General features: G+C 46.1%; 1 protein-coding gene across 2 annotated transcripts in view; it reads left to right on the top strand.

Annotated features, from left to right (window-relative positions):
• MYOF (myoferlin) overlaps positions 1 to 21,557 on the top strand; it is a 162,799-nt gene that overhangs the window by 124,371 nt on the left and 16,871 nt on the right. The window contains exons 35-47 of one of the 2 annotated variants that reach the window (XM_049646409.1): positions 72 to 253; positions 347 to 505; positions 626 to 724; positions 1,680 to 1,841; positions 3,696 to 3,861; positions 7,233 to 7,309; positions 11,335 to 11,346; positions 12,855 to 12,953; positions 14,480 to 14,605; positions 16,689 to 16,844; positions 17,309 to 17,400; positions 20,571 to 20,741; positions 21,304 to 21,452. In XM_049646409.1, coding sequence (XP_049502366.1) covers positions 72 to 253; positions 347 to 505; positions 626 to 724; positions 1,680 to 1,841; positions 3,696 to 3,861; positions 7,233 to 7,309; positions 11,335 to 11,346; positions 12,855 to 12,953; positions 14,480 to 14,605; positions 16,689 to 16,844; positions 17,309 to 17,400; positions 20,571 to 20,741; positions 21,304 to 21,452 — 1,650 coding nt within the window. The remainder of the gene's footprint in view (positions 1 to 71; positions 254 to 346; positions 506 to 625; positions 725 to 1,679; positions 1,842 to 3,695; positions 3,862 to 7,232; positions 7,310 to 11,334; positions 11,347 to 12,854; positions 12,954 to 14,479; positions 14,606 to 16,688; positions 16,845 to 17,308; positions 17,401 to 20,570; positions 20,742 to 21,303; positions 21,453 to 21,557) is intronic. The other variant, XM_049646410.1, reaches the window with a different exon arrangement.

Here is a 21,557-nt window from a genome sequence, read left to right as displayed (position 1 = left end):
CTTAGCCACAATCAGAAGTCAGACGCTTAGCCAGCTGAGCCACCAGGTGCCCCTCTCTTCTTCTGTTTTAGATCCGTATGCTCATGTCTCCTTCCTCCATCGAAGCAAAACCACTGAGATCATCCACTCAACTCTGAATCCCACATGGGACCAAACGATTATATTTGATGAAATTGAAATCTATGGGGAGCCCCAGACAGTCCTACAGAACCCACCCAAAGTTGTCATTGAACTTTTTGACAATGACCAAGTGGTAGGTAATTTAGAATTTCTAAGATGGCTTGGGGAATAATGGAAGTTTATAGGGATATTTGTTGGGGAATTTAAGGATTGTTTGTTTCTCTAGGGCAAAGATGAATTTTTAGGACGAAGCTTGTGCTCCCCTCTGGTAAAGCTAAACTCAGAAATGGATATCACACCCAAACTTCTCTGGCACCCCTTAATGAATGGAGACAAAGCCTGTGGGGATGTCCTTGTAACCGCAGAACTGATTCTGAGGCACAAGGTACTTACTGAGTTCTCACATATTCTTTCATAGCAACTGCTTAAAATACTTGTTAATAACCCACGACACCATTCCCTTGAACTAAAGAGAGGCACTGACATTTCCATGTTTGTTTTACAGGATGGCTCCAACCTTCCCATCCTTCCCTCACAAAGGGCACCAAATCTATACATGGTTCCCCAGGGGATCAGACCTGTGGTCCAGCTCACTGCCATTGAGGTATGCAGCTCCCTAAGTTTTATGGATCAAGTCAAATGACATAGCGACAGAACTGGAATCCTTCACCTGGGAAATGAAATCTTGTCACCTGTTCTCTTGCTGTGTCCAACTTCCTAAAGCATTTGTCTGAAAATCTGAAATATTCATGGACATAGAAGGCTTGTTGAAACAAGAAGAACAGGTCAATTCCGGCCTTACTGAGGGAATTTGGGGTTCTCATTTACTGGGATCCAGGAGATTTCTGAGCTTTCCGTGTCCACTGGAGAGCTGGGAGAGGGAAGGCAAAGAGCAGTGTGTGTGTGTGTGTGTATGTGTGTGTGTGTGCGCGTGTGCACAGAGAGCAGGAGACTCAAGAGGGGACTCAAGGTGGAGAGAGGCATGGGAGTAACAGGAAATGCTGACATGCCAGACAATCAGGGCAGACACAGGCTGATGGAGCTAACAGGTAGCTTGATGGACAGTGTCTGGTCTATTCTCAAGGTCTCTTCCTTGATGTTACCTTGAGATTTCCATTCTCAAGCTGTCTTGGTAAGAGTTTCCAGAGACCAAACAGATGGCTTTAAACAACAGCTATCATTTTTGAATGCTTACATGTCAGACGCTGTGTTAAGAAGTTTACACTTGATCCTCGGAATGACCCTGTGATAGATAATGCTGTCAGTCCTGTTTGCAGATGAGACATAGAGAGGTTACTAACTTGCCTGGGTTCACAGCCAGGATTTGATTCCTGCACTCTTCACTGCTCTGCTTTTTAGCAGCTCAGGCAGAGGAAAAGGGGCAAAACCACTTTCTCTGCATGACCTACAGGCTTTCCAGAATAAGAGTCTCAGAGATTTTAGGCAAATCTGCACAAGCCAACCTTAAAGAATTTCTGTTATTAAGGAAGAATGTTTCCTTTGAATATTATTTTTAATATACTGGGTTTTCTTTCTATCTCTTTATATTGTTTTCTTAGATTCTAGCTTGGGGCTTAAGAAATATGAAGAACTACCAGATGGCTTCTATCACATCCCCCAGCCTCATTGTGGAGTGTGGAGGGGAAAGGGTAGAATCAGTGGTGATCAAAAACCTTAAGAAGACACCCAACTTCCCAAGTTCTGTTCTCTTCATGAAAGTGGTACAGTATCAAGATTGTAATAGTCCATGTGTGTTGAGTACCTGAGTTTTATCTGAAATATGGATATATATATATATATATATAATCACACACACACACAAAGTTTATATATTTCCAAACTCTGACAGCAAATAGAAAAACCCTGCCTTGGATTCAGCTTGCCAGTGACTTTTGTCCCTTAGACTCTCATACCATAGTGATGATTTCTTGAAGCTTTAGACATCCCCAGTGACACAGAAATATTTATGAGAATACGTATTTCTAGAATAAACTTTTCATCTGTTCAGCTACCAGGTTCAGGCTTTGGGTCAGTCCCCTGAGGGCAGAATACTAACCCTCAGTCCTGCCCTTGCAAGTGTGTATGGACTAGAAGCCTCCAGATAGGCACTGGCTGGCTGGGGAAGGGCAGGTGCGGAGCCCATTTGGGGCAGTGGGGCCATGCCCTAACGGCCCGTGACTGCACCCCTCCTCCAGGTGCTTCTGGAAGGCACCCACCTTGCTCCACGGGTGGTTAGGAATATGGGACAGTGTCAGATCCGGTTCACGGTCCTCCATCATAGGACCCCATAGGAGCAAGAAGAGGTCACCCAGTCCTCCCGCTTTTAAAGCAGTTAAATCCTTATCCTACTGTACTATATCAAAGAGATAAAATCAAGGCATTTCCTTGGCTCTGATGGAGTAGAAAGCCCAGGACCTTCACATTCCTTTTCTCTCCCTAGTCATTTGGTGTCGCTAGCACACCATTCTCAAACTCTAGGGTCCCGTGATTTAACCTGGGCTTTTACAGATGAAGAAACTGAGGCCTAGAGAGGGGGACACCTTATCCAGGTCCTGCAAGTGAGTGTCAGGCCACACTTTCTGTGCGGCAGTGGGTATGTGGAGAGACGACAGCAGCAGCCCTGGGTGCCGGCTGCCTTCATACTCCCTGCCTTTTGTCTTTGCTCTCACCCTGCAAGACAGGCATTTTTCACTCCTTAAACACCCACTGTAGCGGAAACCCAGAAGATAAGTAATTTACACCAGGGACGTAGCTGGCAAGTAGGCGGCCAGAGTTTGGACTTAGGTTCCTCCGGCTGCAAAGCCGTCCTCCTCCCCCCTGCAGTGTGCAGATGGAGTGCTGCAAGCCAGAATCCAATCGGGAAGTGATCGCCCCAGGCCACTCCGCCCACCCTTGCCTGCTCCCCAGCCCCTCCCCCACCCCCCACGTTCTAGTCTGAATCTAGTCTCAGTCAGCAGGAGAAAAGCCACTCAGTCAACCCCAACTTCGATTCCTTTGCAAGGCCAGAGATGGAAATGTATCTGAACCACATACCAGGCAGACCCCAAGACCAGCCCATGATTCCCTAATCAGGCAATGTCATCGAGGCCACCAAATTCCACAAGGAAGAACAGGAGGAGTCGAGGAAAAATGAGCATTCCATTTGGACACCAAACTTCCAAGACTAAAAGATTCCCAAGCCACAGTTATTTCCCTTGGAGATTCAGTTTGATCTCAGTTTCTTTTAAATGCTGAGTCTGCATCCTGTGACTGGGCACTGAGACCCTATTCTAAGCAGTTCACATACATCAATTAAACAACCCTCCTATTACTGAGGAGATAACTGGGGCTTTGAAAAGTTGCCTGAGGCCAAGCGACTCCTAGTAGCAGAGCCAGGATTTGACCCCAGGCCGTCTGGCTCGCAGCTCCCATCCTGAAGCACTATGCTGTTTGCCTAGCACATATATTCCTGAACTACATACTGTGAGTCCCCGGGGCTATACCAATCAGGCAAAAAGTCTGGGTTGGTCCCTTTGGGAGAATTTACTGGGAAGTTCTGCTACAGAGAAGTGACGCCTACCTCTGTGAATCCCCAGTTCTTGCCCAAGGAAGAATTGTACATGCCTCCTCTGGTGATCAAGGTCATTGACCACAGGCAGTTTGGGCGGAAGCCTGTCGTTGGGCAGTGCACCATCGACCGCCTGGACCGCTTTCGCTGCGACCCTTATGCGGGAAAGGAGGATCTTGTGCCACAGCTAAAAGGTAAAATTCACGTCTATAAATATCCCTTTGGGTTTTTCATGTGAGATCTGATTAAATCTTCACAGACCTCCTCAAGATAAAAAATATTCATGCAGATGAAGAACTCATTTGATTTCCAGTGGGCTATGTAACTTTCCCAAGGTGCTATAGTTAGTAGGTGGTAAAGTTAGATTTGAATTCCCACCTTGTTTGGGGGGGGGGGCGGCATCCAGCGCCCAAACTGTTACCTTCTGAAGTAACCTATCCCTGGCTGAACATAAGCTGTCTCTTCGGGAGATGTTAAGTGCTTCATAATGTTTTCATGTAGTCAAGCAGAGAAGACAAACAAGGAAATGAGTAGTTGCAGTCAGTGTGATAAATGCTTTGAGCAAGAAATACAGCGGTCCCCTCCTGAGCAGTGAAACGGGGGGGGGGGGGGGGGATTTTCATTTCTAATTGCTTTCTGTCTGTCGTCCTCATGATCGCATCCCGTTATCGCGATGTCATTGGAAAGATACTATTTCATTGTTATCCGCGGAGGAAAAGCTGGGGACTTGTCTGCCGTAGGTCACATGATTCGTAGGTAAATGATAGTGGGGCATGGTGCTGACCTTAGGGCTCCAAATAAATAACAGCTAATGAATAGCATTTTGCTATTGCCCATTCAATAATGACTTGTTTTTAGCTTACTGTGTGCCAGGGTCCGTGTTAGGGGCTGGGGAGTGGGTCAGCATAGTGAACAAAGTTCCAGGGCCCCTGGCTTCATGAGATTAGATGCCGTGGGGAACTATCACACATTCATTCAGCTGATCTTCGGTGCCTCAAGACTGAAACAGATGTCTTCTGTTTAAGCAGCTGTCCTGCTAACCAGTTCTAGTTAATCTTCCAGAAGGTTTGGTATTGATTTGACAGAGCATCTGAAACTCATCTGTTTCAGCATCCTATAGCCCTGATTCAGAGAAGAGGCTAAAATAAAATCCACAATCACACGTGGGCAAAAACAAACCTACATGAGTTTATCCAGACATTTCCCATGCCAAGCATTTTGTGTTGAATTGATAGTACCTAAAATAGCAACATTTTTTATAGCAACAAGGATTACTATAACTGCAGCATTGTTTAATTTGGGGTTACTCAGTGGAGAGAAACCATTGTCCTAGCATTGCCCCTGCTGCTTTCATGAGACAAAGTTATTTGATCCAAATATGTGAATTCACAAATTCTGCAATCTTTCTCTGGCCTCCGAGTGTGGACTTGTTGGTGTCTATGGGGCAGGGGGGGGCGGGGGGGGCGGGTAGGATGGGGCTCAGGCAGAGGTCTCCTGGTTAGTGACTCTGTAATTAATGTGAAATATGGTCAAGGTTTCAGAGAACTCTTCGAAAAGGAAAATCCATAAGGAGTATGGGGTGGGCAAAGCATAATGTTCCCAAGACTAGAATCTGGTACTTTCTTAAAACCAAAAATAGAGTAAGAGTTGAGGAATGTAATTGGCTGGCCTAGTGTCAGAAGCATACAGAATAGCTTTCCTCCTGCCTTGAGGCTTTGTTTACGTGAGGCTGGTAAAGCAGAGAACTGCTAAGAAGGAGCTTGCATACAGTTGTGTTCCCGCACACCTACCCAACTGGCTGTCACGTCCTGTGTTGTAGCTGGCAGAAGTTTTGGGGGGAGCCTGTTTTGGAAATGTAGAGACTGCTGGTAGGGATGGGGGTGCTGCGTGGATACCGAATGAGCTAGCACAGCAAGTGGAGTATCGCAGATGTTCAGTAAATGTCACTCTCCCTGTCTCCCCAGTGTCCCCCTAATCCTTTCCCATTTCATTGAGCATTTACTCTGCCCTGGGCGCTGGCGTGTTAAGACACAAGCTCTGGGGTCAGACAGCCCTAGGTCATCTACTTCCACTTCCTACTGGCTGTTTAACCTGAAGCGAGTAACTTGGATTCTCTTAGCCTCGATTCGTTTTTTAATCTTTATAATGGGGATAATGGTGCATATTCTACAGGATTATTGAGGGATTAAATGAGATAAAGTACGTAAAAGGCTTAGTCCACTCCCTGGCACGTGGTATGTACCTAAAATGTGTCTTCCCTCCCCTGCTTTTGGTCCTACACGGGTGGGTTAAACAGAAAGTTCTTTTGGCTTTGCAGTTTGTTCTGTCTGGGTGCTGGCCTCCCATTGAATGTCTGACTGCCCAATGCCGTCTTCCATAAAGGGTAGACATACTCCTCACCCACACCCGTGCCCTAGGCTGAGGCTTCATTGGAAGCAAACCTGGTGAGCCCAGGGGCTACCCCTGAGCCCTTGCACTAATCCCAAAATCCGGAGCCACAAATACAGTTGATCCTTGAACAACGCAGGGGTTAGGAGCACTGACCTTCATGCAGTCAGAAATCCATGTACAACTTTGACTCCCCTAAAGCTTAACTACTAATAGCCTCCTGTTGACCAGAAGCCTTAAATACCAATAACATAAACAGTCCATTAACACATTTTTTGTATGTTGTATATTTTATACACTGGATTCTTACAATAAAGTAAGCTAGAGAAAAGAAGACATTAGGAAAATCATAAGGGGTGCCTGGGTGGCCCAGTCGGTGAAGCTTCTGACTTCAGCTCAGGTCGTGATCTCGCGGTTTGTGAGTTCAAGCCCCGTGTCGAGCTCTGTGCTGACAGCTCAGAGCCTGGAACCTGCCTTACATTCTGTGTCTCCCTCTCTCTCTCTCTGCCCTTTCCCCGCTCATGTTCTGTCTCTCTCTCAAAAAATAAACATTAAAAATTAAAAAAAAATACAATCATAAGGAAAATAAAATATATTTACAGTACCATAGTGTATTGAAAAAATTCCACACATAAGTGGACCTGCACAGTTCAAACCCGTGTTGTTCCGGGTCAGCCGTATTCTGGGAATTGCATAAACCCAGGGTGACGCCTCTTCCCTGTGCTCCCACCGTGGGAACCGGAGCTGAATGAGCCGCCTGCAGCTTCAGGCCTGAAATGTGCAACTGTTTGCCCTGCTTTGCTTTGCTTTGTCTTGGGAACAGATTCTAAGAAGGTGAAGCTCCTTCCGGTGTGGGTTTCCTTCTCCGCTCATGTCCTCTAAAGACATTGGTCTTTCTTGACACAATTGAACCGTTCTTTTTTGAGCACTTCCTGTGTACAGGTACTGGGCTAATTGTCCAAGACAAGAGAAAATGTCTAAACCTACATCACGTTTGGGAAAAGTGATGAGTTACTGGGTCACCTTCTCCATTCGGGGATGGTCCTGTACACTCAGTGAGTGAGTCCTACCCATGAGTAAAGTCTACTTTCCACTGTGTCTGCTGAACTTGAACTTCAACTAGAATGTTCAGTACTGTTTTTTTCCTATCTTGGGTGAGAAATTGTTTGTCTTGCAGCCTCCCTTCTGTCTACCCCACCCTGCCGGGACGTCATTATTGAAATAGAAGACACCAAACCATTACTGGCTTCAAAGGTAGGTTTCAGAACTGATCATCGGATAATATCAGTTTTATTTTCCAGGTGCCTAGGCATTGGGCGAATTCAGGCAAACCGCCATTCAATGCAATTAAAATAATAATAACCAAGCCAATTTATGGAGGTAGAATAAAGAATCTGAATCTCACACTCATCAGTAATTAAATGACGTTGTGTAGATTAATGTCCTCTACCCTGGGTCACCCGGGATACTTAAAATAATACCCGGGACCAGGCCCCACCCTCCAAGAGGAAGAGGGACCTAGTAAACATCAGTATGTTAAAAAATCTCTCCAAGCGCTTCTAATGTGCAGGCAGGTCTGAGAACCATTGGTGTGAACAGTCTGAATGATACCATTTGCTAGAAAGAGAAATTTCAGGAAGTGGTTTGTAGCACTGAACATTCCGAAGAAGGGGTGCATGCATGAAGTAGAAATGTCATGGATTTTTAATGACCCTATTTGCCCGTGTGTGGGTTATCTAAGATTTTTATATTCATTGTGGTTTTGAGGTGAAGAAAGTGGTGGAAATGCTCACTCAGGACCCTATTTTAGAACCATCGCAGCCAATTCTACAAGAAGGAAAGGGAGGGTGGGGGGAAGAAAGGTCTCAGTCCAGAAAAAAGAAAACATCAAATATCTCCCTGTTTGTGTTGGCATTTAGGATGGACTTTCACAGCATGTTTTAATGTGCAAACTGGCCAAAAAATGCACATGATTGCACTTTAATATGTTATGTCCATAAACAGTGCCTTTTAAAAAATTCACTTCCTTCCCACTTCATTAAGCTCACTAACAACTGGACCATATGAAATGTGGTCTCCACAGCCAGCTCTGTGTCGCAGTGCATTTGATTCTGCTCCCTGGGAATCCTCCACAGTCATAAATGACAATATCAAATCTGCGAAACACCACATTTGCTCTGCAAACGACCTCACATATTCCCACCAAAACAGTGGTGGCCTAGGGAGAAATTAAGTACTGTATACTTAAGAACCTTGACTGATAATACGTTTTCACAACGGCCCAGGAAAAGGGCAGTTTTAGATCCTGTTCTGTAACCTGTCTCCAGTTTTCTTACTTTCCATGGCCAAACAATTCTTATTCGTGCCTGCTGTGTCCTCGGTAGCCCTACATATGGGGGATCAAGAAGAATCAAGGCCAATCTATGCTGATATTGTCACTCATTTCGTAACAGTAGTTGACCCATGACTGGGCTACTGGAACAACACATTGTGAAAGGTTAGTTTACATCATAGAATCTGAGTTGCAGCGGAACAGGATTGGAGGCGGTAGCACTTGGAACCGCCATTGTTCAGCGCCCCCCCCCCTCCTGATCTGAGGTTTCACTTTCCCCGCGGTCGACTGCTGTCCCAAAACACACGGTCCTCCTTCTGACGCAGTGTCAGAGGGGCAATAGTAGCCTGACACTGCGTCACAGCCCCCATGTCACTCACCTCACCCGTCTCATCACTTAGGCATATTATCATCTCGCATCATCAGAAGGGTGAGTTCAGTACAATAAGATATTTTGAAAGAGAGACCATAGCCGCAAAACTTATTACAGTATATTGTTATAATTGTTCTATTTAATTATTAGTTATTGTTGATCTCTCACTGTGCCTGATTTATACATTAAACTTTATCATAGGTATGTGTGTATAGGAAAAAGCATAATATATACAAGGTTCAATTCCACCCTCAGTTTCAGGCATCCACTAAAGGTCTTGGGACGTATGCCCCGCTGACAAGTGGGGACTACTATACCGTACATGACTTTAATCAGCTTGTTCTGCTAACACCTAGCTGAGGCACACTGTGTTAGGAAAGGCCGGTTGGAATCTCCCCTCAAAAACTGACTCCACCCATACATTAGGGAAGACAGTACACATCTCGGCAAAGTCAAATGAATGAAGTTGAGCTTTGGAAGAGCAAATAATAACAACTTTGCTGATGTCCTATATTACATGTACATGATGTGCGTGCATTACATGTACATGTGATATATGTGTAATGTGTGTCCGTTACCACTAATCTGGGTAAATTGAGAGAGTAAGTCAAAACTAACTGCTGTTGATGTGACCTGGAGGCTAGGGCTTTGGGTGACTGTCCTGTGCTTACAGAAACTCACACCGTTACCCTGTGAGATCTCTGGGAGTTCCTTTTTATTTATTTTTTAAATTTTCATGTTTATTTTTGAGAGAGAGAGAGACAGAGTGTGAGCAGGGGAGGGGCAGAGAGAGAGGGAGACACAGAATCTGAAGCAGGCTCCAGGCTCAAGCTGTCAGCACAGAGCCCGACATGGGACTTGTAACTCACAAACCACGAGATCATGACCTGAGCCAAAGTCAGATTCTTAAGCGACTGAGCCATCCAGGTGCCCCGGATCTCTGGGAGTTCTTAAATGGGCTCAGCATTACCACAAGAAAGGTGGTGCCTGGGGCAAATTGGTAAGTGCTAGCCAGATGACATGGGCATTCCTACATGGCCATTTCAACAATTACCTTCCAATTCCAGTGTTTAAGCAGTATGTCAACAGCACTCAGCAAAATGGCTTCTCCAACGACAGTGCATGTATGTATGATGAGAAAATGCATGAAGCTGCTTGGGACCACGGGGACCTTGGTCTAAAGACTTGAATTCTCCTTTCAGATTCCTTCTAATACTAGATTTTGGAGTGAAAGGTGATCCTTAAGCAAATGTGATTGTTTGAAGCCCGGGGAGACTCTTGCCATGCAGATACCATAAAGCAAGCTTCTTGAGATGCTCCCATCCCTTTTCCGCATGAACTCCTGAGTAAATGGGCGTGAATAAATTCTCCCATATTAATCCTAACTTTTAAAACCAGACACTTGTTTTGAGTCACGCTTTTTAAACCATAAACTATTCTCTTCTTGGAAATGATTTCAAATAGCTAAAAATAGATGTGAATAAACAGACTTTAAAAATCTTTTTTAAAAATTCAGGAACCATTCAGAATGTGAATGTACTTTTGGCATAAAGTCCCTCTCTCCAAAATCTCAATCTGGCTGCGATTTAACCTTTAATCCTGCTTTGGTATGAATCTAATATAACAAACTGTTACATCTGTCTATCTCTCTGCCTCTCTTGGCAATGCTGTGTACTGAATAAACGCCAATCAGAAAACACCAAGGGGCGCTTAACAGAGGAAGCCCTGTGGCCGCCTCATACAACAGCTGCAGGAAGGGCCTATAATGAGGAGCTGCTGTCTCCTCACATGAGAAATGAAGTTAGGATTTCAGAAAGGGGGTCTAGATAGCAGTTCCTCAGACTGCCCCTGAAGGTGAACTTGGGTGACAACCAGCAGGCACGGAAAGAAAACTCAAGCCCAGCATCCGAGCTCACCATTCCCTCATCTCTTGGATGCACCCTGAGATCAGGGGTGGATTCTCCATGCAGAAGCTCAGATGGAAGCATTTGACCGTGAGAAACTTGACATCTTCGAACAGTGTTGATGGACGCATCTGTATTTGGTGCTGTAACAGAGGCATGGGGAAAAAGCAAGGAAAGGCAGCTACATGATGATGTTGCAGCCATGCTAGACATGATTTTCCCCCGACAGGAGTTTTTGAAGGGATAAGAATAAGGCCAATTTGGGGAATACTTTAGGAGCTAAGTGAAATGAAAGGTTGGGGGCCGACTGATGAGTGGCCACGCTTCCATGCACCCCCATCCCTCCCGTCTTGTGACCACTGTGCTGGCAGACAATGAGATTATCTAACCCTTGAGAACATGGGATGTGGGTGGCTACCTCCAACCCTTCCATTTTAATACTATTTGTAACTCATGTGCACGTTTTCAGAGAAGAAACCAGGAAGGTGTGTTTAATTATGAGATCATCTTGAATACTTTAAATAATCCATCAAAATGTTGATCATCTAAAGCATGCATGAAAATTAATTTCTCCTTCTTCTTTCTCTTTAAACCTGATGCTCATGGGGTCTCCATATCTGTGTGACCTGACATGGTTTGCCCTCTTCCTGTGCATATATGTGATAAACAGCTGACAGAAAAGGTAACTATTGTACCCGCTTTGCTAGATTTAAGATTCATTTTAGATTTTCTGCCTATAGCTGATACGTAAAGAAACTTTTTAAAATCCAAGCTTAGTTTACTGACTATAAAGGGGAAATAATTCTGTATAGTGTGTGTGTGTGTGTGTGTGTGTGTGTGTGTGTTTGCATGTCTATGGTACACAGAAAGGAAATAGCTTTTCTTGAGTGTTCCTTCCCTGCCCCCTACCCAGACTGAGTAAGAGTCTATGTTACAGGTGACACTGTTTTTTTCCCCCCAGCAAGATCACTCTTTCCCAGGTATATTAAAATAAGCAATGGGTGGGTCTGATGAGGCTCTATTCTTGTTAAAAATTTGAGTAGAACTTATAGCAGCCTTTAATAAACTATAGGCTTCTGCAGTTTTAAATTGTTGTACAAGTGACTCTGATATGCTATCCCCTCTGCCCAACCAAGAGCTACCCGTCTAAACCAGAGGTTCTGAACACTGACCGCACAATGGGATTCGCCTGTGGAATTTAAGAAAACATTCTTGAATGCCCAGGACTCCCCCAGGCTGATTGAATTAGAAACCCCAAGGACAGGTTGGGAGCCACTTGTCTAAATGACCCATAATGCCTCCTTACTGTGTTTTACATTTTATCGTTTTTAAAGCTCTTTCTCCTAATGATCTTTTTTGATTTCCAAAACAACTCTCTGAAGTAGATGGAAACAGGTAGTGCTCTTACCCACTCGGTGGATGAAGAAATTGATGCTCAGAGATGTTGGATAACTTGCCCAAGCCGATGTGGCTTATAATGTGAGAGTACAGCTTATAACGTAAAGGATGGGACTGGAATTAGAACCAGTTTTTCCACCTCTCAGCTTAGCTTTGTTTTATAATGTATTGCTGGCTATAAGGACTAAAGAAATGAAATAGTGGAAAACATATAAGGGAAGTTTTATCTAATTAATTTGTATATATAAATACCAAGTCAACAGGCTAAAAAAGTAAAATCAGACTAATGAATATATTGTGTCTATAGGCTGTAAGAAATCATCTAGGGGCACCTGGGTAGCTCAGCAGGTTGAGCATCTGACTCTTGATTTCGGCTGGGTCATTCATGATCCCAGGGTTGTGGGATCTAGCCCCATGTAGGCTCTGCACTGAGCATGAAGCCTGCCTGAGATTCCCTCTCTCCCTATCCTTCTGCCCCTCTCCGCCACTCATGCTTTTTCTCTCTCTCTAAAACTGAAATAAATAAAATAAAATATTTTTTAAAAAAATAATCTATTGTAGCTCTGGGCATTAGATCCCACCAAGGATGGTCATTTCACCTGTAGCTTCTGGATAGAAGAATCATGAATGCTGAATCTGAATCTACATGTAAACAAAAATCCTATCGTCTCCCCTGTTTCAGGTTCAGAAGTACCTATTTCTCTTACCTGTTACATATGGGTTTTCCTGCACTGATTGGAAATCCACGTCAATACTACATAAAGGTTTTTCCATTTTGATGTCTTTCATTAGGAGGAAGAAATCGTTGACTGGTGGAGCAAATTTTATGCTTCCACAGGGGAACATGAAAAATGTGGACAATATGTTCAGAAGGGCTATTCCAAACTCAAGGTACCTGGGCCTGTGCTGCTGTGGGTGAGGGAATGGCATCCATTGCAACTGACCATGGGCAGAGCTAAGTAGAAGACAAAAGGGGTGATGGGGAGGGGCCCTGGGCACCTCTGGCTTCCTAGAGAGTCCTCTTGCAATAGGCTTTGGCTTTGCCAAGATTCCAGGAGCTTGAGGACAGCTGTTGATTTATGGTTATGTGACTGCCACTTTGGGGCTGAGGGCATCTGACAGAGGGTTTGGAATGGGTTGGCACCACACTAATTAGGCCAACAATTATCCAGTTCAACCCAAGGAACCCTAAAAGTCATGCTCTTACAGAACAGTGTGAAATGTCAACATGCCTGTCCTCCAAACAGGCATCCATTTCACCAGCTGAAAAGTTGATTCTGTTACATGGGTATAACATACCATCACAACCATGGACACATGTGTCCAGGAGGAAGGTGAACTGTTGAGCTAGGCAGATCTGGCTATCTGTGATCTCCTGGTTTAATGTTTTGAGTTTCCAATTCTTCATTCCATGTTTCAGGCTATAATTAATGTGCTTAAGTAGAAGCAAATGCTAAAGTTTTCAGAACATTGCATGGGAGGAAAAAAAAATTTAAATGAGAAATATCTAGCCATTAAAATGATTTTCCCCATCAAAGTAGAAAACCTCCACATATTTTCACCTTATTATCATAACATCTCAGTGCAGCTCAAGAAACACCAGCATGTAAAGAACCACTAATTTGGAAAAATGATCAAACTGCTCAGGTAGATCAGTCCCCGAACCACCCTCCCTTCCTCCCTCCTTTCCTCCCTCATTCTCATTCTTGTTCCTCCTCTTCTCCTGTTTCTGTTATGGAGGTATAATTTACGTACAATAAAGGAATCCATTCAATGGGTTGTGATAGTTGTATGCGTCTACGTGTAAACCGCCCCCCAAAACAAGGCAGAGAACATTTCCATCATCACAGAGAGCTCCTGTGCACCCCTTCCAGCCAATTATCCACCATCACCCACCACTCTTGGAGACAGCTGATCTGGTTTATCACCGTAGACTTTTGCCTGTTTTTACACTCCATATAAATAGGCTTATACCAGATGTATTTTGTGTGTGTCTGGCTTTTTTAGCCCAACACAGTTGTTTTGAGATCCATCACGCTATCCTGTGTATCGGTACTCTGTCCCTTCTTATTGCTGAGTGGCAGTTCATTGTACGGATATACTGCGATTTGTGTATCCGTTCTCCTGAGGATGAAGCTGCTTCAGACCTTCTCGTATCATGTGGACGTGTTTTCATTTTTCTTAATAAACACTTAGGAATGCAGCCTCTGCATCATAGAGTCACTGGGTATTTAACTCAATAAGAAACTGCCAGATGTTTGCCCCAAGTGGTTGTGCCCTTCTACATTCCTGCCAGCGATGTGAGGGTTCCCGTCGCTGCATCCACACCCTCACGCCCACTTGGTATTGCCAGTCTTTTTGGTTTAGACCCCACCTGCATTTTAATGAGAAATTAAGAAGCTGTTGATGGTTTTCAGGTATATGATTGTGAACTGGAGGATGTAACAGAATTCGGCGGCCTGACCGACTTTTCGGATACTTTCAAGCTGTATCGAGGCAAATCCGATGAAAATGAAGATCCTTCTGTGGTAGGAGAGTTTAAGGTGAGCAACGTGTGTTTCTGTTCTGTTTCAAATCCACCTTTAATTTCTTTAGAGACCTAGGATAATGGACAGCCAGCCTCTGGGGCAGGGACATGTCCTCTGACATCTGAAGGATGCTACAAGGTGATGACAAGAAAACGGGCCATGGGGTGGGGGCCAGAAGCCTCAAAGCCGTTCTCAGTACATTTCTGTCATCCTGCCTGTGCCATCCAAGCTTGAGTCCTGCAGATTCAGCGTCGTCAAGACCTCATTTCTCCTCCCTGCCCCCACTGCCTCCTCCCCGCCTTCCAGCAGGACCACCAGGCAACTTCCTGACCTTTCTGCCCTACTCCAGTCCATTCCCCACGCAGCCCAACATGATCATGTTTCTTGACTCCTAAAAGATGTCGGGTTTCCACGATGGCTCAGGTCCCAACTCCTTCCTAAGGCGGAGCTGGCCTTCCCCGAGCTCCTCTGCTCCCTCCCCCTGGTGCGCTGCTGCTCAAGGACCTCTCCCAGGCCCCAGACACACCTAGTCTGCTCACAACTGGGAGCCTCGGGACAGGCTCTTCTGCCTTCCCTCTCTGTGGTCTGACAAACTCCTACTCATCCTTTTCAAGGTCAGCTCAAGTGTCACATTCTTTGTGAAGTGTTCCCGGGTTGCTTCTGGCAGAGTGACTCACTCCCGCTCTGGGCTCCCACAGGTCTGCTTCCTGCCACCATTAAAGCGCCTTTCACACTGGGAGTATCGGCTTTCGTGACCGCCCCTCCCTCCGACCACAGCCCGCAAATCCCAGGCACCTGTGCTGCTACTTCCCAACCCTTTCCAACAGCAGACATTGCTAATCGATCAGAACACTATACCCTACCTACCCTACCCATGTTCTCGGCATCCTTCTCACTGTGGCTTCCCAGCAAGCCATCAAAGAAGGCCTAAGAATCAAACCTATCTAATATCCCTGTGCCAGACTGGGTTCCTTGAGTTCATTTTGGGGTCCCTGATGCCCGACACATAGTAGTAAGTGCTTATTACTTCACACTGCTTTGCTGGATGAGTGTAGCTGGAACTAAGACCCACATGTTTGGAATCCAACTTGAGTGCTTTCTCTTGTACTTAATTAAGCTCATTTCAGGATATGATGTATGGCCTGTCAAGCTGGCCTGATGGCTCACTCGTTCAAAAAACATTTATGGTGCCCCATAGACATGCCCGGCCCTGTGTTAGGTCTTGGAGACAGAGTGATAAACAAGACCCAGTCCCCACCCTCAGGAAGCTCCCAGTCTCATGAAGAATGTAGACAATAAGTAAACAAGCACAATGCAGAGGTCAGTGCTGCAGCAGGGGTGAGCGCAGAAGACACATCCAACCCAGAGGCAATCAGGGAGGTTTCCTGGAAGAAGAGACACTTTTTAGTTGAGACCTGAGGGATGAACAGGAGTTTGCCTGGGGGGTGGGAGGGGGCTTACAGGGGTGACACCAGAAAAGGGAAATCACCCTTAGTACTTTACTCGGTTTAAAAAATAATCACTTTTGGGGCGCCTGGGTGGCTCAGTCAGTTAAGTGTCCGACTTTGGCTCAGGTCATGATCTCACAGTTCGTGAGTTCGAGCCCTGTGTCGGGCTCTGTGCTGACAGCTCAGAGCCTGGAGCTTGCTTCGGATTCTGTCTCCTCTCTCTGCCCCTCCCCGACTCGTGCTCGCTCTCTCTCTCTCTCTCTCTCTTTAAAAAATAAATGTTAAAAAAATTGTTTTAAATAAAAATAAAAAATAAATTAAAAATAATCACTTTGATTCCTATCTTCAAAATATGTGCAGGGTTTTACTCCTCACCACCTCCTTTGCCACCATACCGGTCCAGCTCTTGCCTCGATTTGTGCCTGGTCTTCCTGTTTCTGCCCTGCCCTTTCTTCTCTGTAATCAGTTAAATACTTATTTTATCATCATTTTACCTTCCCTACTGGAAATGTGTATAGTGTAATAGACATTGTTCCCTTCACGAAAGGCAGCCCCTGTGGCTGCTCCAGAATGCGTGGCAGAGGAAGGCAGGAGTCCTCCGCCCGGGTGACCAGGGGCCTTGTGAGGATATCTGTGTGTCTCTCTCTTAGGGCTCCTTTAGAATCTACTCCCTGTCGGATGACCCCAGTGTGCCGGCCCCTCCCAGGCAGTTTCGGGAATTACCTGACAGCGTCCCACAGGAATGCACGGTTAGGATTTACATTGTTCGAGGCTTAGAGCTCCAGCCCCAAGACAACAATGGCCTGGTAAGAGTTTGGGTGTGGGGCCTTCTTCTGTAGCAAGATAATTACAGTCATCAGCCACAATAATTGTCATGTTCTTTCTTTTGGGGCGTCTGTTATCTCACTAGGGGAAAGATACTCTATCCAAGCAATGTATTCAGGAGGACTGTCCCAATGGGGATTTATCCGAAAGCTTGAAGGGGCTTTGGTTCCTCTGGTTCATGCTTCTCATTTTACAAATGTGACCTCGAGGAGATTTGCGTGGTGCCTCCTCCCTGCCGCCACCCCTTCACCCCTCACCACTTCTCCGAAGGCGGCTGGCGGTCTGCTGCACCAAAGGCCGTGTTGCTCAGACCTCAACTGAGGCGCGGACGCCACCTTTTCGTCAGTGTGGGAGCGGGTGTGGAGGCTACCTGAGTCTGCCCTGGAAACTGCCTTGAACTTGCACCTGACGGTGACACGGCATGCCATCTGTTTTGTCCCCACAGTGTGACCCTTATATAAAAATAACACTGGGCAAAAAAGTAATTGAAGATCGAGACCACTACATCCCCAACACCCTCAACCCGGTTTTCGGCAGGTAACGAACATTTCTAAACGTTTCTCTGTCCTTCGTTTCTCCACGGCTTTTGAGTTAAGGATGTGACATGTGCCCAGCTCTGTTCTAGGCCCCGGGACTGTCAGCAAAGCAGGCAATAAACACGTAAGGTCACAAATGCAAGTGAAAAGCGCCATGAAGAAAATAAAGCCAAGTCATAAGATGGGCTTCTCTTAGATCTGCTCTGAGCCTGGGAGGTCAAGGGGGCCAGGGCCCCGGGAAGGGGGAGGCGACAAGACCCAGAAGTCCAATACGTTTGTGGGTTGCAGACCAGAAGGATGGGCAGTGACTCACCTGTAGCCACGTGTTGGTTCTCACTCCCCGAATCCAGTTTGTGCTTGTTCTCTGGGACATTCTAATCCCACCATTTTGGTCCAGTGAATGTATTAATGTGCCTGTTACCAAAACTGAGGAGGGGGCACAAAATGATGGGGTCCAAATGCCCCTCCATCTTCTGTTCCTGAAGACTCTTAAAAAAGCATTAGTTTCGGGGCGCCTGGGTGGCGCAGTCGGTTAAGCGTCCGACTTCAGCCAGGTCACGATCTCACGGTCCGTGAGTTCGAGCCCCGCGTCAGGCTCTGGGCTGATGGCTCGGAGCCTGGAGCCTGTTTCCGATTCTGTGTCTCCCTCTCTCTCTGCCCCTCCCCCATTCATGCTCTGTCTCTCTCTGTCTCAAAAATAAAAATTAAAAAAAAAAAAAAAAAGCATTAGTTTCTCCACCGTTACCACATCAGACTTGTTTCTGGGCTGCTACACCCATCTATCTCTTCAAGGAGATGAGGTCCTTCTCAAGGGGAGGGCACATCCAAGTCACCTCTAAATAGCACCCGGATTTTTCAGCTACCGGCTGCATCCACATTTAATAAAAGCTAATAACTGCTGAACTTTTCCTGGGTGCATGCACCCTCCGGAGCCATTTATATGAAACATCTCAACTTCACAACTCTGGGGTGCTATTGTTCATCCCCATTTGACAACAGAAGAAACTGAGGCACAGGGAGGAAGAGTCTAATGTGCCCAGCTGGCAAGAGGTGGAGTCAGGATTCGAACCCAGGCCATCTGACCGTAGCATCTGTGTGGTATCCACGTGAGGCTCTCTGTGGCTGCCACCATCTCATTCCATGGTCAGCCTATCAGCAGGGCAGGGCAGAGGTCAGCAGCCCCACATTACAGGGGAGGGGCATGTTGCCAGAGCTCTGTCGACAGAGCTAGTACATGACAGAGCCAAGATTTAGGTAGGAATTCCTGACCAAGCCCCAGGCTTTTTTCAACACCCTTGGTAATGCTTCATATTCATGGCAAAGCCACCACCTGTAGAATAAATGGTCTTTGTACAAAACGTTTGTGAAAACAGTGTTATTTTCCCAGAACCTTGCCAGACGGGAGAATACTTTGTTCTTGTTTGATGTGTGGCCTATATTTTAATTTCTGGCTTTAATATGTTGCCCATCCTCTTCTTTTCTACTCGTTTGTTGGTTCGCATCCTTACGCACTCTCTCGTGTGTGCGCCCATATGTGTGCACACACACCCGTCTTCATCACAGTCTCTCAGGTTCGCACACACTGTTCTCCCTCACACACACTCACACCTTGTGACACACGCACACAGGACCGCACTCTCACTCAGCTCCTGAGCACACGCGTGCACACACCTGTGCACGCACGTGCACACACACACACACACACACACACACGCTGCCGCACACCCCAAAGCTGCCTGCCGGGGCCAGGGAATGGAAATAATCCTCTGGCACGGCAATATGATCATTTTCCTTTTCTTCCACTGATCCAGCCCTGAGGTCTAGACAGGAAAAGGCACGCAGGGCAGGAAGGAGGGCTCCATGTGAGGGAGACAGGGAAGCAGGGGAAAGCCAGCTTTCACGGGAGAAAGGCGGCCCTGTCTGAATCGCGCGTCTCTGAGGAGCCAAGCACAGGCTTAATTAAGTGGCAGGAAAAGTCTTGCTTGGAGCCCCCCCGCCCCCCACCCCCCACCCCGGGAGGAAGCGACGCTGTCAGGCTGTGCTCAATCAATCTGTGCCCGGTGTGTGTGTGTGTGTGGAGCCCCCTCTCAAAGGAGATGCCGCCTCTGCAGGCCTGTGGATGGCTCTTAGTCCCTAGGCTGATTCTTAGGGGGTGACTTTCTTCTCAGCGGAGACCCTCAGGGGTTCTGGGACAGGAATTCAGAAAGAGGCAACCTTTCCTGTGTGCTCAGCCATCGTTCAGTATATTCCCGTCACATCATAGCAACATCCAGGTCATGTTCAACAGAATGTGTGTCTTCTATTAATTGGTGTTCCAAGAAAAAAAGTATTCCTTCCTCAAACCAAGACACCTGGGTGAAAACAGATAATAACTGCAGGACTTCTCAAAGCCTTTAGTTTGACCAGAGGAACTCCAAAACAAGTGGTTTTCTTTTCTTCCTTTCTTTCTTTTTTTTAATATCACAACTACTGGGTTTTCAGCAATGCAGTCATGCCAAGTGCTTTCTAAACATTTCTTTGCCTGACCCTTATAACAACATGGGATGGTAGGTATTGCTGTCGCTGTTTTACAGATGAGAAAACTGAGCACAGAGAGGTAAAGTAACTGGCCTAGGGTCCCACAGCTAGTAAGCAGCAGGGTTAGGATTCAGACATATGTATTTAAACCCGAGCTCTCCCCCTGAGCAAGCATGTAACGTTGCATTATTCTTACTTCTAACACGTACTGCTTCTCAAGTGCTCCTACCCACTGCCACCCACCTGGCTGTCCCAGTCACCATGTCCTCCTCCAGCAGCCACAGTCACCGCCTGGGGACTCTCTGCAGAAAGCCTTGATTTGGGGGTGGGGGGTTAATTTATTTATTTATTTTGAGAGTGAGAGAGCGTGCGTATGTGAGCACGCGTGGGAGAGGGGCAGAGAGAGACAGGAAGAGAATCCCAAGCAGGCTCCATACTGTCAGTACAGAGCCTGACACGGGGCTTGATCCCATGAACTGTGAGATCATGATCTGAGCCAGACTCAACAGTAGGTTGCTTGACAGACTGAGCCACCCAGGTGCCCCAGAGCCCTGGGGGGTTTTTTGTTTGTTTGTTTTTATTTGTTTGTTTGTTTTGTTTTTGAGAGGTCTGGATAGAATCATGGAGATTCTAACATTGCATTTGCTTATTTAGAATGTATGAGCTCAGCTGCTACTTACCTCAAGAAAAAGATCTGAAAATTTCTGTCTACGATTACGACACTTTTACCCGTGACGAAAAGGTGGGAGAAACAATTATCGATCTGGAAAATCGATTCCTTTCCCGGTTTGGGTCCCACTGCGGCATACCTGAACAATACTGTGTGTAAGTTGTCCTGGCCATAAAAGTAGACAATTTGTCCCATCTAACATCAATACCTGGGGAAGCCTTGGGTCCCTACTTCTGTGCCTGACTTCACTGAACCACTCTGACTCAGATATATACTGTTTTTAATAACTGGACTATCTTCGGGAGAATAGGGCCACAGCATTGCCCAAGTCCAGGGCAATGCCCACCCCACCCCCCGATCAATTTTGTGATGTCCCTCTTTCCCTAAGTGTTTTCTATGGTATCTAATGAGATACAGCTTGTGTTTTCTGGTTTATGAGCTTGCCTATTACGATTACAGTGATTGCAGTCAAATCCCTCATTTTGATGGAGGAGGAAAACTGAGGGGGGAAAAAAGGATTAACTGGCCGGGGCCAAACTAATTGTGGATTTTAGGTCTCTGAAATAGATTTCTAGGCAAAAGCCAAAGGGTAGAGCCCATTCCCTGCTCTGTCACTACATGGGGACGCCTGTAAGAATAAATAGGAGTATATGTGTATGAATTCAAGAAGAACCTCTCTGCCCCGTGATAACTCTGAGTGTGGACTGTTATTCACAGTTCTGGAGTAAATACCTGGCGAGATCAGTTGAGACCAACACAGTTGCTTCAAAATGTAGCCAGATTCAAAGGTTTCCCACCACCCATCCTTTCCGAAGACGGAAGTAGAATCAGATATGGAGGTCGAGACTATAGTTTGGATGAATTTGGTAAGTGCAAAACCATAGGCTGCAAGCTGGTTACAAAGTATAGCAACTTTGCTGGGTCTGCTTTGGGAGGGGGATGGGCAGAGCAGTGCCCTAATTATACCACAG

The sequence above is a fragment of the Panthera uncia genome, chromosome D2, assembly GCF_023721935.1.
Source record: "Panthera uncia isolate 11264 chromosome D2, Puncia_PCG_1.0, whole genome shotgun sequence".
Lineage (NCBI taxonomy): Eukaryota > Metazoa > Chordata > Mammalia > Carnivora > Felidae > Panthera > Panthera uncia.
The sequence above is the reverse complement of the archived record's forward strand: the minus strand, read 5'-3'. Positions and strand labels throughout refer to the sequence as shown.